The 13,472-nt window shown below is 39.3% G+C and overlaps 1 protein-coding gene across 4 annotated transcripts in view; it reads right to left on the bottom strand.

Moving 5' to 3' along the window:
- SSBP2 (single stranded DNA binding protein 2) overlaps window positions 1–13,472 on the bottom strand; it is a 272,413-nt gene that overhangs the window by 80,912 nt on the left and 178,029 nt on the right. For 2 of the 4 annotated variants that reach the window (XM_067568988.1, XM_067568989.1), the window contains exon 5: window positions 1,241–1,330. The exons of the other annotated variants lie outside the window; for them this stretch is intronic. In XM_067568988.1, coding sequence (XP_067425089.1) covers window positions 1,241–1,330 — 90 coding nt within the window. The remainder of the gene's footprint in view (window positions 1–1,240; window positions 1,331–13,472) is intronic. 4 annotated transcript variants of the gene reach the window in all.

Here is a 13,472-nt window from a genome sequence, read left to right as displayed (position 1 = left end):
AATAAAAGATAATACCTCAACCACCTCTCTAATTGTCTCTCTAATATTCTGGGACCAACAAATCTACAACAGCACTGCATACTGCTATCACTCATGCATACAGAACAAAAGCACTGAGTAAAGATTCCGATGGCTCCAAGGAAAATATCCTCCAACCCCATTTTTGGGAGGAGAGTGAAGATACATTTTCAGATATATATAGTGCTCTCTTCTCATAGCCTTCAGTGGAAAAGGAGAGTGATGGATCCTCCTCCTTATTCTCCTGGTTTTCACCCATCTTTCACAGGAGAGAAGCTTTCCATCCTCATCTGCTCCTCTCACCACAGCCCTGGACACTTGGTTACTCATTTTTCAGCAGGAGACCAAATACATGATACAAAAATTCCTCTCAACACTTGGATAACTGTAGAAAGTCTGTCTCTCCCTAACATGGCCCACACTAGGGAGTTACTCCAGTTCTAGAGCTGCATTTATTTCTATGGGCTACAGGGCAATAGCAGGCACAGTGAGGAGAAAAAGAACTGGACCCTGGTGAATAGGAGGCAGATAGTTCGTTTATATGAGCTCTCCATTCCTGGACTGAAATTGTTAGTTTGGCCTTGCATATCAGCTTGTTATTTACCACAGGTAAGCATACTGCACTGCTAATCTCCAAGGTACCAAGGATGCAATTTCACCTAGATCAAACTTAAGAGAAGGCAAAGTATGCAATGATTCCTTGGCTTGTTGTTATGCACTAGGGACAAGAATTTCAAAGGTATTTAAGCATCTAAAGATTGGCACTTGGTGAGATTTTCAAAAGCACCTAATTGCCTAACTCCTACTGACATCAGGTCCTGAATATTTTTGAAAATCTGGCCCTCTGGCTCCACCTTGAATACAGCTAGACATGAACAACAACTCAATTCTTACACTAAAATTTCAATACAATTCTAACTTTTCATCATATATTATCAAAATATATTAAATAATTTTCAAGCTTTGATAATAAAATAGCACAAATTCTTATCTCTGAAGTTGTGAACTGAGTGTTTCTGTATCAAACGGAATTCTTATTATTAGTCAAAGAGGTCACTTGATTTCCTCCTACCCATTTTTGTTAAAAATAACTATCTTTTAAATATTATACAGATTATATGTAGTTTAATTTAGAATAGGCCCTCTTTTACACAGGTTCAAACAATGGAACTGAAGCTTTTCTACAGCCTAAAATGCCTGTAATCATAATTTTTCTGAATACCTGAAAAAAACCCGGTGGTACAGGACCTACTGGCATGCCATCTCCTGGGGGAATGTTTCCTAGCACTGGACTGGGAGCTGCTGCAGCACTCTGAAAAGAACAAAGGAAAAATAAACCTTTGTCATTGCATGGCAGGCATAAAACCAAAAACTATTGTGACTAAAATGCAGTGAGGCAGAAAGTAAACGCTCTGAATATGACATAATTTTCATTGTTTACTCTAAAGGTAAACCGTAATTCAATAATGTTTAGTCTCATTTTATACACATGAAATAGTAAATATAAGTTCACAAATGTATGTTATTTGAGGAGTGGATTGACAGACATCGCATGTGTACATTCATCCATTAGATTATCATGACTATGTATCTATTTAATATTTGTATTATATATTAATAAATGTATGTGTGTCACGCACACACATACATACACAGATGTATACATACATATGGTATAAAATATTTAACGTATACAATCTATTTGAAATTTTCAACCACTTTATAGATAACTTCAGCACACTTAATATTTTTTTTAAATCATACAAAGCTTCAAAACAATGGATGCTCATGATTCTACCAGTCCCAAAAATAACTACCATGATAAATTAGAATAAATCTGATTACATTCTTGGAAAGGAAAAAGAAAAATGCGAAGGGAAAAAAAGGTATTTCTAAGAAGTGAATTTGAGGATGAAATTAGCTACCTTTGCAAATCCTACAAATGGAAAAGGAAAGAAGGAATGTAGCTCCCAGCAATTTACAAGCAGGAAATCATCATAAAAATGGAAGCCAAACTGTTATTGTTGTCATGTATATTGGAACCTCAACTGCTTTTAATTTCTAGCAGCCTTCTTTCCTGCAGTACATTCTGTGATAGTATGGGATTGAATCACCTTTAAAGACTTTCAGGCTTTTGTGAAAGCACGCTTAGGAGTACAGAATGCATGAAGAGCCGTTTGCAGGTCCTAATGATCTGCCAAAATATATCTTATGGAATATAAGTTTATGATTATTATTAATTTAACTGGCCACTGGAAGTTATTTTTACATTTAATATCCAAAAGAAGTATACATGTATATTATATTTTCAGGTCCCATTTAAGAAAATGTATAGTGTAATGCTGAGAACATTAGAAAACTGAATTTGATTGGTATGGCATGTAGATATGCTGACTTTTTTAGACTAAACAAAAAATATTCAGTTAGTTATGTCAGATTTTGCAATGGTTCAAACCACTCTTTAGAATAAGTTCCTCAAGTATAATAACCAGTATGATATTTAGTAACTAAACTGTATGTTACTTTTCAACAAAGGACCAAAGAGGCTAGTAAAGTCTGCACACACAGAAGCATGTCCAGGCTATAAAAAGTAAAGTACAATCAGAACTGGCTACAAGGCTTTGATCTTGATTGCACTGTTGACATTTGTTGCCTAGTGAATTATTCTAGTAAATTCACATATTGTGATCCTGGACTCTGTAATATGTTCAGCAATGTTGGTGTTACAATATTTTACTCTTGCAGTTGACCACAAAAGTCAGTCATATGCACCTGTGCTAGCAAAGGGTTTTGGTCACAAAGGATTTTGTGCAGGACTGCCAAAAAATAATGAAGCTAGGATGGGGTGATATTGTATCAGACTGTAGTGAATAAAGAGGTGTTACTTACTAGTAACTTCTTTGGGAGTTACCTCTGTGCATTCACATTAATGGGATTTGGTGCCTCTACCCTCAAACTGTGGAACTGTATAGAAAACTTGCATCCATTGGGAGGGGGGTGGTAGTAATCATGTGCTAGGATGTCCTCATAGACCCTGTCTATATAACACAGCATATTCCCCAGCCTACCTCTGTTCCTTTTCCCAAACCCACAAAGTCGTGAAATACGAACACTCCCAAGACAAAGGGAAAGGTGGCTGGGTAGTGTGAATGAACAAAGACAACCCTTGAAGAACAACAGTTACTAGTGAGTAACACTAGTTATTCGTTCTTCTTTGAGGGCTTCTGTGCATTCCCACTTACAGGAGATTAGCAAAATGGGCTCCCCATTAGAGGATGGTGGGCAAGAAGCAGACATTAGGTCAAGGGAAGAAAACAGGGAAGGTGGAAGATGAAAATCTGAGACCATTTTAGGCATTATCCTGAGCTGAAGTCTCAGAATGAGTTTTTCTTTGCATACTACTGTACAGGCTGGAGAAGCACTGAAGGCACTGACTTTGCTAACTCTTTTAGCAGAGGTAATGGACATTAAAATGCCATTTTGATAGCCATGTTTTCTAAGGAAGCTGGATACATTGGCTCATAAGATAGGCCCGTTAAACATTGTTAAAACCAGGCTGGGAAGGGGCCTCTAGTAGTGTGAAAGTCATTAGTCATTCCCTTAAGAAACCTGGAGACTGTTGGGGAAGCCAACAGAGGCTTGACTTTAATCAATATGTATATATGAAAGACAAATATGGCTGCTAAATTCACCTTTAGGGAAGTTACCGCTAAACCCTGTGATTTTAAATGCTAGAGATACTCTAAAATTGCAGGGACTTCTGCCCATAATGGGTTTATTCTTTATCCTTTGCCCAACACAAAAACCTTGTCCAGTTCAGTCTGTACCACTTCAAGGCAGAGTTATATATAGACTGTAACAGTACTACTTGAAGGAGGACTTGTAAGGAGGACTTCTTCCAGTTAAGCAGCAAAATGAGGGACTGCAGGAGGTTGCACGTGTACTGAACTGTACGGGAGAGATCCTGTTGAGAGCCAGACCTTAGGAGCCAGGTAAGGATAAATGAATATGTCCTTGTGTCTGAGATGTGCTGCAACTACTGAGAGGCATTTTGTACAGACTCTTGGAGCTGTGGAAACATCCAAGGGGAAGTATACTTAACTGGAAGTGATTTGTTCCCACATGAAACCGAAGGCACTCTATGTGGGTTAGCTTCATCACTATATTGGAGTAAGCATCCTTTAGTTTGAGAGCTACATATCAGCCATCTTTGGATAAGGACAGGGTAATGACCCTCACCATCAGCGTCCTGAACCTGAGAGTTTTTATTTGTTGAGTTTTATGAAGTCCAACGTGGGTCTCAGACTTATTTCCTCCCACAGGAGTCTTTTAGGCAAGGGGTCCCCAAAGAGGGAGGGAGAGGGAAATGGGGAGGCTGAATGTGAAACTGGTTAACTAACTGTCTCTGATGGTATCTAATATTATGGGGCTTTTGGGGAGAGAAGTCAGCTAGACTCTCTTGAGCAAATCAGAGGAGCCTGCATAGCTGGTTCTGAGGAAGTCTCATGCTCCTCAAGGATACTTAGGATTGCTACAGTGATGAAAACTGCTGCAAAGAGTCAAGCAGCAGAGGCATAGCCAAAAAGCTTGGACCCCTTTCAACATGAGAGAGGAATCAATGGTGTTAGAGGTGTGCACACTGGCCAGATGTCCAAGTTACCGGCACTAAAGCCTCAAGCTGAGGAGTGCACGTCAAAGCAGTGTTGAGACTGGTAAGGGGTCTCCAAAAGTGATGTGTGTCACTGGAGGAACAGGAGAATGATGCCTCCTTTTCTTTTTGTTCTTGGACTCCTTTTGTGGATCCGAGTGATTCCACTTCTTCCTCTCTCTGGAAATGGGACACAAGGGTATCCGGAAGCCTGACTCGCTTAGACAATGTGTAGTTGTAGCTGTGTTGGTCAAAGGATGTTACAGAGACAAGAAGAGCTCTGTGTGGCTCAAAAGTTTGTCTCTCTCACCAACAAAAGCTGGTCCAATAAAAGAGATTACCTCACCCACCTTGTTTCTCTCTGACAATGTCAATCGTTGCTGATTCCTGGGGCACTGAGGGAGTCTTCAATGTTGATGGCAGTGCTGACGTCGTCTGTGGTACCTCAGCAGTCTGTTTTGGAGAGGCCAGTGGTGCTGGATGGGTGGGAGGCTGAGCCCCATCAAGTGATTGTCTCAGGTGGGCTGATCTTGAACTTGATATGGAGGACAGCTGTGAGGCAGGGGCAGAAGTTTGCTTCTTTGGTCTCTTTCCAGAATTCTATGAGAAACTCGCAAAAGAGTGGAAGGATGGCCCAGTTGTCACAGAAGCAAAATGTGCCAGCAGTCTGAGCTGTCTATTCATCCTTATCTGAGGAGTGAAGGCATTGGGATACTACATGACCCTCTCCCAGGCACGTTAGGCACCGAACGTGTGTCTTTGTTTCTGAAAAGATGAATAAGCAGGCCGCACACCTGTTGAGCATCCTATGGACTCAGGACCTGATGGCTTCAGGGATAACCTGAGGCATGCAGCACTAGCAACACTAATTAACTATACTATGAAACTTTAACAATAAACAAGCTAATTAACTAAGAAAATACAAGAAGAAAGGCTCACTAGATTGTGTACACAAGAATAGCTCTTTTCATTCTCTGCAGCAGTGGAGAAGAAATTGAGGTGGGCTGGGGGGATGCATTGCCTTATATAAATAGGGCTATGATGTTGTCATAGCACAAGAACACTACCAGACCCCTCAACAGATACGGCTTGTCTATACAGAGGCCTGCAACAACAAACTAAGTATTATTTCTTTTCTATTTATAGTCTATCTTCTGAAGTCTCCCACACCAAATTCCACATTGCCGCAATACCTTTTATGCAGTGACTAAGTTCAGGTGAACTGTATCGATCAGCTTGTCACACTATTCAAGCATATGAGAAGTTTTTTATTTGTGTTTTTTTGGGGGGAGTGGGGGTGGAGGGTTGGAAATAAGCTGGAGGGTGCTGCCTGGCATACTTTGGTTACTTCAATCTATTTTAGCTCAAAGTGGAAGACAGTTCTTAGAGGTCCTTCCTCGGCCAGATACAGCTCCTTCTGGAAAAATTCCATTTCATAATCTTGAAAAAAGACTTCCTCTTATGCTCTACTCTCATAGGGATACTCACTCCTTCTCTGGCAGAATTCACTCTATTTCCCTTATTGCAGAATCACTTAAAAAGGGGTAAACAGAACAGAACAAAATAAAAGAACAATGTTCAGCATATTAATAGTTAACGAAAAGAAACGAGAAAGAGAAACAGTCATTACTGCATCACAGATGGGGAGAAACCTAAAGGGGAGAAACCTCTATCAGTCTATTTCCAGTAAAATCCTATGAACAAAATTTTCTTAAAAACATACAATGCTGACATTTCAAAGAGTGTTAACCCAAATTTTCAGTGAAGCAGTAGTGCTGGGGAAAGGGCCTAGCTTCATTCTGATCCCTGTGAGCATTTCAATAGTGGTATGCATATACTTTTGAGTGAGCTCCACCCAGCTCTCAGGACCTGGGAAAACTGCAGCTGTGACATAGGGATCATGCAGAACAAGCCTTCTAGAACAGTACTGCATGCAGACATCCTACATAATGAAAATTCTGTAATTCTATCACAGAAATGTCCAGATGTGAATAAGCTCAATATTTTTGGTGACATTTGGCATGCTGATAGCTGTAGAGCTGAGGGATCCATAGAATTAGAGAGGTTTAAGAGGAATCAATTTTTCATTGTTTTGCTGGATGTGGGCACATGGGCAATAGTTCTGACAGTGTGCATATTGGTTCAGGTGGCTTGTCTAGCTTCTTGTTTGAGTATCCAACTGCAACTGCAATGCTATTGTATGCTGAGAATGTGGTGGTGGGAAAAACGGAATTCCTTTGGGGGTGGTAATAAGAGGAGGAAAGGAAAAGATATATAATCTTGTGCGACATTTTGCATTAGGAGGTAGGCAAGGCTGAGATATTTGGTCTCAGTTCTGGTGGTTGCAGGAGTGCAGGTTGTTGGCTGGGGGAATCAGCTCTTGCTTCATGCTGTTTAAAGCACATTTAATTAATTTAATTAACTAATTTAATTAAGTTAATTAACTTTATTAAAGATACAGTCGTCCATGATTTGATTATGGACCATAACGTTTCTGGGTGCAGTTCAATGTGTTAGTTTTAACATACAAAGCCCTAAATGATTTGGGAGCTGGCTGCCCAAGGGACTGCCTCTCTCCCTGTGTGACACTGCCCCAGCTTAAAATAAGGGATCTTGACTTTGGAACTCACCCACTAGGTCAACCAGAGCCCCATTTGTTATACTTACACACACTACAAATCTCATCTTTTCTCCTATGTTTTTTAAGGTGGGAGGGAGTTAATAGGCCAGGGGATAAAGCAGCTGTAAAGTCTGGGTTACCATTATGGTGGCCACTTTGGCCATTGTTTGCTTATAGTGTTCATTAAGTGTATTACTGACTTGAAATTGTAAGAATATTGTTGTTTAAATTATTGTGAAGGACCTAATGCCACTGTTAGGCCATAAAAAAATCAAAACAAATACAATGAAAACTGCATAATGTACATGACAGAAGGTGTAATTTAAAGAAGATAGCAATAAAGTCACAACAATGGAAATACAAAAGATTTTCATTGTCTTTGACATAATGTTTTTCAGTCTAAGAAAGAATGAAGAAATATATCCTTAAAACTTACAAGCAGATCAATAAACAACCACAAAATGGGTTGCATTGAAATATTCTGATTTAACCTATTTCTGATGAATTATTCAGAGATCTTTTTCACAGTTCCACTGCAAACCATAGCTTCTTTTTACATGCAAGTTGTACATCATTCATATTTCCATTCGTTTGACATTTTAAATATTTGCAATTTGCTTTTCCTGCTTTTCACAAAAAGATGAAATGGGAGAATTTAAGTTGTTTAATCTTGTCATACAAAAATTCTTCTCTTTAAAAACAGAAAACTTAGTTTTGGTTCTATACAAATTACTAAGTTTATGATGCCTCTATACACTTAATAATTAAAACAGATTAAAAATGCCAGTTGAATAAAAACTAGCCAGAACATTTATTTTTATCTGCTTGGTCTACCGAGGCATCCCTAGAAAACATAAAAGTAGATGAAAATATGCTAAGATTAAAACAAGTATCTATGATCAGTAGTTGTTGATGGTCATTGTTTACACTAATTTTCAACAATAATAATTTAATTTATAAAGTACATGAAGCAATAAAATACTAAGGGACTACTTCACTAATTTATTGTGTGCAAATATTTGAATCATGCTTACCTAATAATTCATAGAGAACCATATATTGCATGTTCTTCATTTTCTGTGGCTATTACAATAAGTGGTGCACTATGGCTTCAAGAGAATTCTGTGAGTGTGATTCAAAATATTTATATAAAAAAATAACTGGACTTGAGTTAATCCATAACAAGCCTAACCAGGTTTATTAACTAATTTGACCATTCAATTTTAGCTTTTCTTGTTTACAACATAATGTTTATGACTGCATTCTATTGAAAGTTTTAAATGAGTCAATGAAACTTGTTTTTAAATAATAGGCTACTAGTGTATCAAGAATTTTTAAACAAGGAAATTTTTCAGAGAAGGATCTTGCTCAGTTTGCTTTTGTCTAAATGGAATTATGGTCTGAGAACATATAGCAATTGAAGTACCATAAATACTATTGTTTCTTTACTTTATGTAATATAACAGAAAATATGTTTAAAAGCTTATTTAAAATATCTGTACAGTGAGCAGGCCTGATGGCTTAGAAGTAATTATCTGTATTGTTATGTGGGAGTTCTAGATTTAATTCTGTGCTCTGGTCTCTCACTCCCTAAACTTGCAAAGTCAAGAAACATCATTGAGACATTGGCCACATTTCAAAAGTGCCTAAGTGACTCAAAAACCTTAATCCAATTGGAGTATGCTTAACCCAAGCAAAAGGAATGACAATGACAGGCTTCCTAATTGTAAAGAAGAGCTGGCTGAAGCTGATTGAATTCAAGCAGTACAGAGGTGATGCTGGTGGGCAGAGGAAAGCATTTTGAAGAGTCCATAGTCATAGTGCATTCTCCTCTGGTTAAAGATACTCATCCACAACTGACAATTGAGTCTGTAGTTTAGGAGTATTCTTGGAATCCCTGGTGATGCTAAACTTTCACATAGCAGCATCTATCAGTAACTCTTTCTAACCTATCTGGTAGGTCAGCAGATTCCATCCCATCATGGTGGATGATGACATGGCCTCAGTTATTCACAGCATTGTCACATCTCGGTTGGACTTCAGCAGTCAGATATACCAGGGCATGATGGTTTCAGAGTTAGTTCACTCTAATTACAAAATGTACAGAATGCTACAGCACACCTCCTCAGCAAGCACACCAAACCTGTCTTCCACAGGCTTATCATAGAATTCTAACTCATGATCAAGTTCTTGGCACTTATGTTCAAGGTGCACCATGGCCTGGGCCCAGGATATCTAAACAGACCCTGAAACTCTGGGATTAGGATCATGGGTGATAACTCTGCTCCTCTGTTACAGTAGAACTCTCTCCACAATAAAGGAAAAGCTTTTCTGTGTAGGAAACAGATCTTCCTTGGAGGGCAATCCAAGACTCTGGAATGAACTGCCCCAGAAACTAAGGGCCATCACAATGCAAGGTATACTTCTTTGACCTGGCCTTCCCTAAATACCTAGCAACAGGTTAAAAAAAGCAAGAAAACCTACCAAAATAAGACACTCGACTGCACATGCTTCTACCCATGCGGAGAAGATGAGAGAACAAACACCATGTAATAGATTTTAACCACATTGCTTAATGCGCCACTGGAAAGTGCTCAGATACTATGTGATGAGCACAGTAGAAGAATCCCTATGGAACAGAAGTATCCCAACCCTGTCTCCAGGGGGAAGGATGTTGGTTGAAATGCAAGGCTCAAATAAGTGAGAAAGTTAAGTAGGAATCCACAAAGTTCAACAAGATGCAAGTATTTCTATAATGATATTGGCTTTCTTCTTATCACAAGGAAAAAATAATAAATTCCCTACTTTTTGTTTCAGTAATAGGAACTCTATTAGACAAGTGAAAACAAGATGATGTTATGAATGGTTGAAAACTACCTACTTCTTTATGTATTGTACTTATATTAATTGAAATAGTTCTTGCTTTAATCATTAGGTATTGTTTTCACAGTTGATGCAATATCTTGGGTTCCTGAAGACCACATACTAGCTGCCTTGAATAGAATGTATTGAAAATTTGTTTACATTGGCTGCAGAGGGATACGGGAGTTATGTCTCCTCAACAACATTCTCTCTTTTTTTTTTGGCACTGCAGAACATAGACATGTTTAATTTAGACATACAAAATTATATGCACACTTTTGATCAGAGTGAATAAATTAGCTTGACAAATGAGTACAATATCCTTAATTATTTCCTTAGGATGACCATGGCAATGGTGGGCATGTGGATTTTATATTTGGGCTGGTTAATTGTCAAGATAATTTTCTAAAGGCAGTTAAATTCTACTATTGCTTTTAAATAATCTTATTGATGTAATGATACAATATACACAAGAATTTAAGTTCAAGAAAATTTAAGTCACTAAAAGTGACAGTTCCACAAAGCCTAAATCCCTGAGTGCCTAAACCCCTTTTGAAAATGAGATTTATGCTCCTCAGTCAGTTAGGTGTTGCAACTAAAGGTCAAAAGTGTCCACTGATTTTGACTGCCCAGTCTGAGATGCCTTGGATATGATTTTTCACAATTCTTATCATTATTATATGTGCATGGCACAGCTCCCACTGACTTCAGTTGCAGCTGTGAGTGCTCAGTGCTTCTGCACATCAGATCCCAGGGTCTCAAGATGAGAATCCTAATAATGAGGAACAGACAATTCTTGTCACCAAGAATTTATTTTAGATGACTTGTCCAGCATCACACAGGAATTCTGTGAAGAGACAGAACAATTCTCCTTGACAGTATTCAACTAGCCTTAACCATGAGACTGTCCTTTCTCTTTCTGCAATCCCGTCTCTTTCACTACACACCTTCCAACTTCTGAAGCAAATGAGAAAAGGGTCTTACTGACAACAGCCTCCTTCAGTACACAATCCTGATTCATCCTCACAGAAAGTTCATCCTGTGCACTGAATGAGGTAGGGCTGTAGAAAAAATATTATGAATGATGTAATAATCAAAGACGGTATCATAATGTATACATGCAAGGGTGACAAATTAAGGTTATATAGGTCCAAAAAAAGACACCCCCCAATTCAACATGTGACATCGTATTGACACCACATGGGTGCTCAGCGTGTTTGGAATCTTTAGAACCATCACACAGATCTCTGCCACTTGAGCTAATGGAGTAATGTAGCCATAGTAAGCTGTCATTATCTATGTTGACCAGGACTAGAGGATGATCCAGTGGGTTTCACAGACATTTGCTGGCAGCAGAAGAATTGTGCAAATTAGGAATCATGTGTTCCATCCCAGACTCTAGAAAGGAGTGTGTTCTGGTGGTTACAGATCCTTCTGTTCCATTCCCTCCAACCTGTCCTTGTCCCAGTCCTGTCTCTTTGCCACACTTTCCTCCTTCACTCGGTCTCATTCTTGTGGCCTACCCAATCCCAGTCTCCATTCCTCAGATTTTCTCATCCCAGTCCAAGTCTCCTTGGCTAGCTAATTCTAGTTCCCTCCTCCTCCTTAATCCTTGTCCTCTGTCTCCTTGCCCAGCTAGTACCAGTTCTCCCTTCTTGGCTCCTCATCCAATCTGATTTCTCTCAATCCCACTGGTTCCCAGTCCCAGCTCTCTCCGCAGGCTCTTTATCCTAACTAAGTCTCCCCCTACAAACTGTCTTCTTGTCAGGTCTGTCCCCCTCCTTCCTGCCCCCATTTTCCTTCAGCATCAGCAAGGGGGGGGGACACTGAAAGTACAAGGGAGACAGGCTCCCTGCTCTCAGTTCTGATACCCGATTCTGACCCAGTCTGCAACAGTCAGCAATTTGTAAAGTCTGAGACCTTGTTTTTTTGGCTAAGCTTAGGCCTTTTTCTTGGACTAAGCAGTAGCAGCAATATTAAGAGAGGCAGCAGCCATAAGCTAAGTAGCAAGTAGACACATCTTCACATTCCTGAAATTACTTCAAGACAATGTAATATCAGCCTGTTAAGAAGGTGCTACTGTCCTAATAGTATCTACCACCATAAGATAAAGAAACAGATCTTAAGATGCTTAAAGAAAACTTTGTTTGACAACATTCTCTCTGGCAAGGAATCACTTATCAACAGTTGTGGTTGTAAAATCAACACTTCTTATTGTTTTGTCTTTATGATACCCAATTCTCTATTGTTTATCTGAAAGATTTCTGCCTTTCTGCCTGGTTCTTTGATTGTTTCTGTCTGTTGCATAACTAAGTGTGCCCTATTTAAATCAATTAAGGTGATGGGATATGATTGGTTAAAGGACTTTCATAATGGGCTAGGATTGGTGTTTTATAGTACTTTAGTTTAAAATGATTAGTTAAGGTGCAGCTAAGCAGGACCCAAGTTTTAACTATATAAACTGAGGTCCAAAAGGAAGTATTTTGGAACCTAACTCCAGGGTACAGCCCAAGATCAGAGCTGCCAGACCTCAGCACCCTGTTAACCTTACTGTGAAGAAGCTGGAGTTCCCAGATGATCTAATCCTGATTGGCCATCAGGAGAAGTTTGTCTGCTTTATTGGGAGTGGTGAGCATTGTATGCTTAGTGTGTGTATTCTGTTTTGGTAACTGTTAATAAGTAGAGAATAAGGATATTACTGTGTAAGGCTCCTTCAGTGGTAAAAGATCCTGCAAACCTGCAGAGAATTACGCCCAGAGCCCTATGAATTGGGAAAGGGTGGGTACTTCAATTAACCAGGTTACACTCGGAATCCTATGAACTGGGAATGATAACCCTGAGCTCTAGCGTGTGAATTGGGTAAGAGTAGGTGCCTTTCCCCCAGAACTCTATGGATTGGGAAAGGGTAGGGTTCCCTTAACTAGGTTATGCCTTAAGCCCTATGGATTGTGGTACAGGTAGGGTGCCCTCGTGTGCGGATAAAACAGCAATTAATGGGAATATCTTTTTGGACCCCATAGCTTTTCATTGAAGCATGCTCAATTTCTCTACTGAGGATGGAGAATTCTCATCTGGTCACTTGTAGGAGCTCTGGGGGATGGACCATGCTCAGTGAGAACATAACCTTCAGAAATTTTAGCTGCTAAACTTTAAGAAGTCTCTATTGTTCTTGTGCGAACTGCAATGTTTCAAAGACATAGCTTGAACATATTTGGCTGGATTTTCACAGGAACAGCTAAAGGCATATCCCTGAAGTAAAGGGCACCCAGCCAAATTTCAAGTCCTTGTTCCAAAGCATAGTGGCACTGGAGTTAGTCAGAGAAT

The sequence above is a fragment of the Emydura macquarii genome, unplaced genomic scaffold (assembly GCF_026122565.2).
Source record: "Emydura macquarii macquarii isolate MOO-44397 ecotype Brisbane River unplaced genomic scaffold, CSIRO-AGI_Emac_v2 contig_2897, whole genome shotgun sequence".
NCBI classification, from domain to species: Eukaryota; Metazoa; Chordata; order Testudines; family Chelidae; genus Emydura; species Emydura macquarii.
The sequence above is the reverse complement of the archived record's forward strand: the minus strand, read 5'-3'. Positions and strand labels throughout refer to the sequence as shown.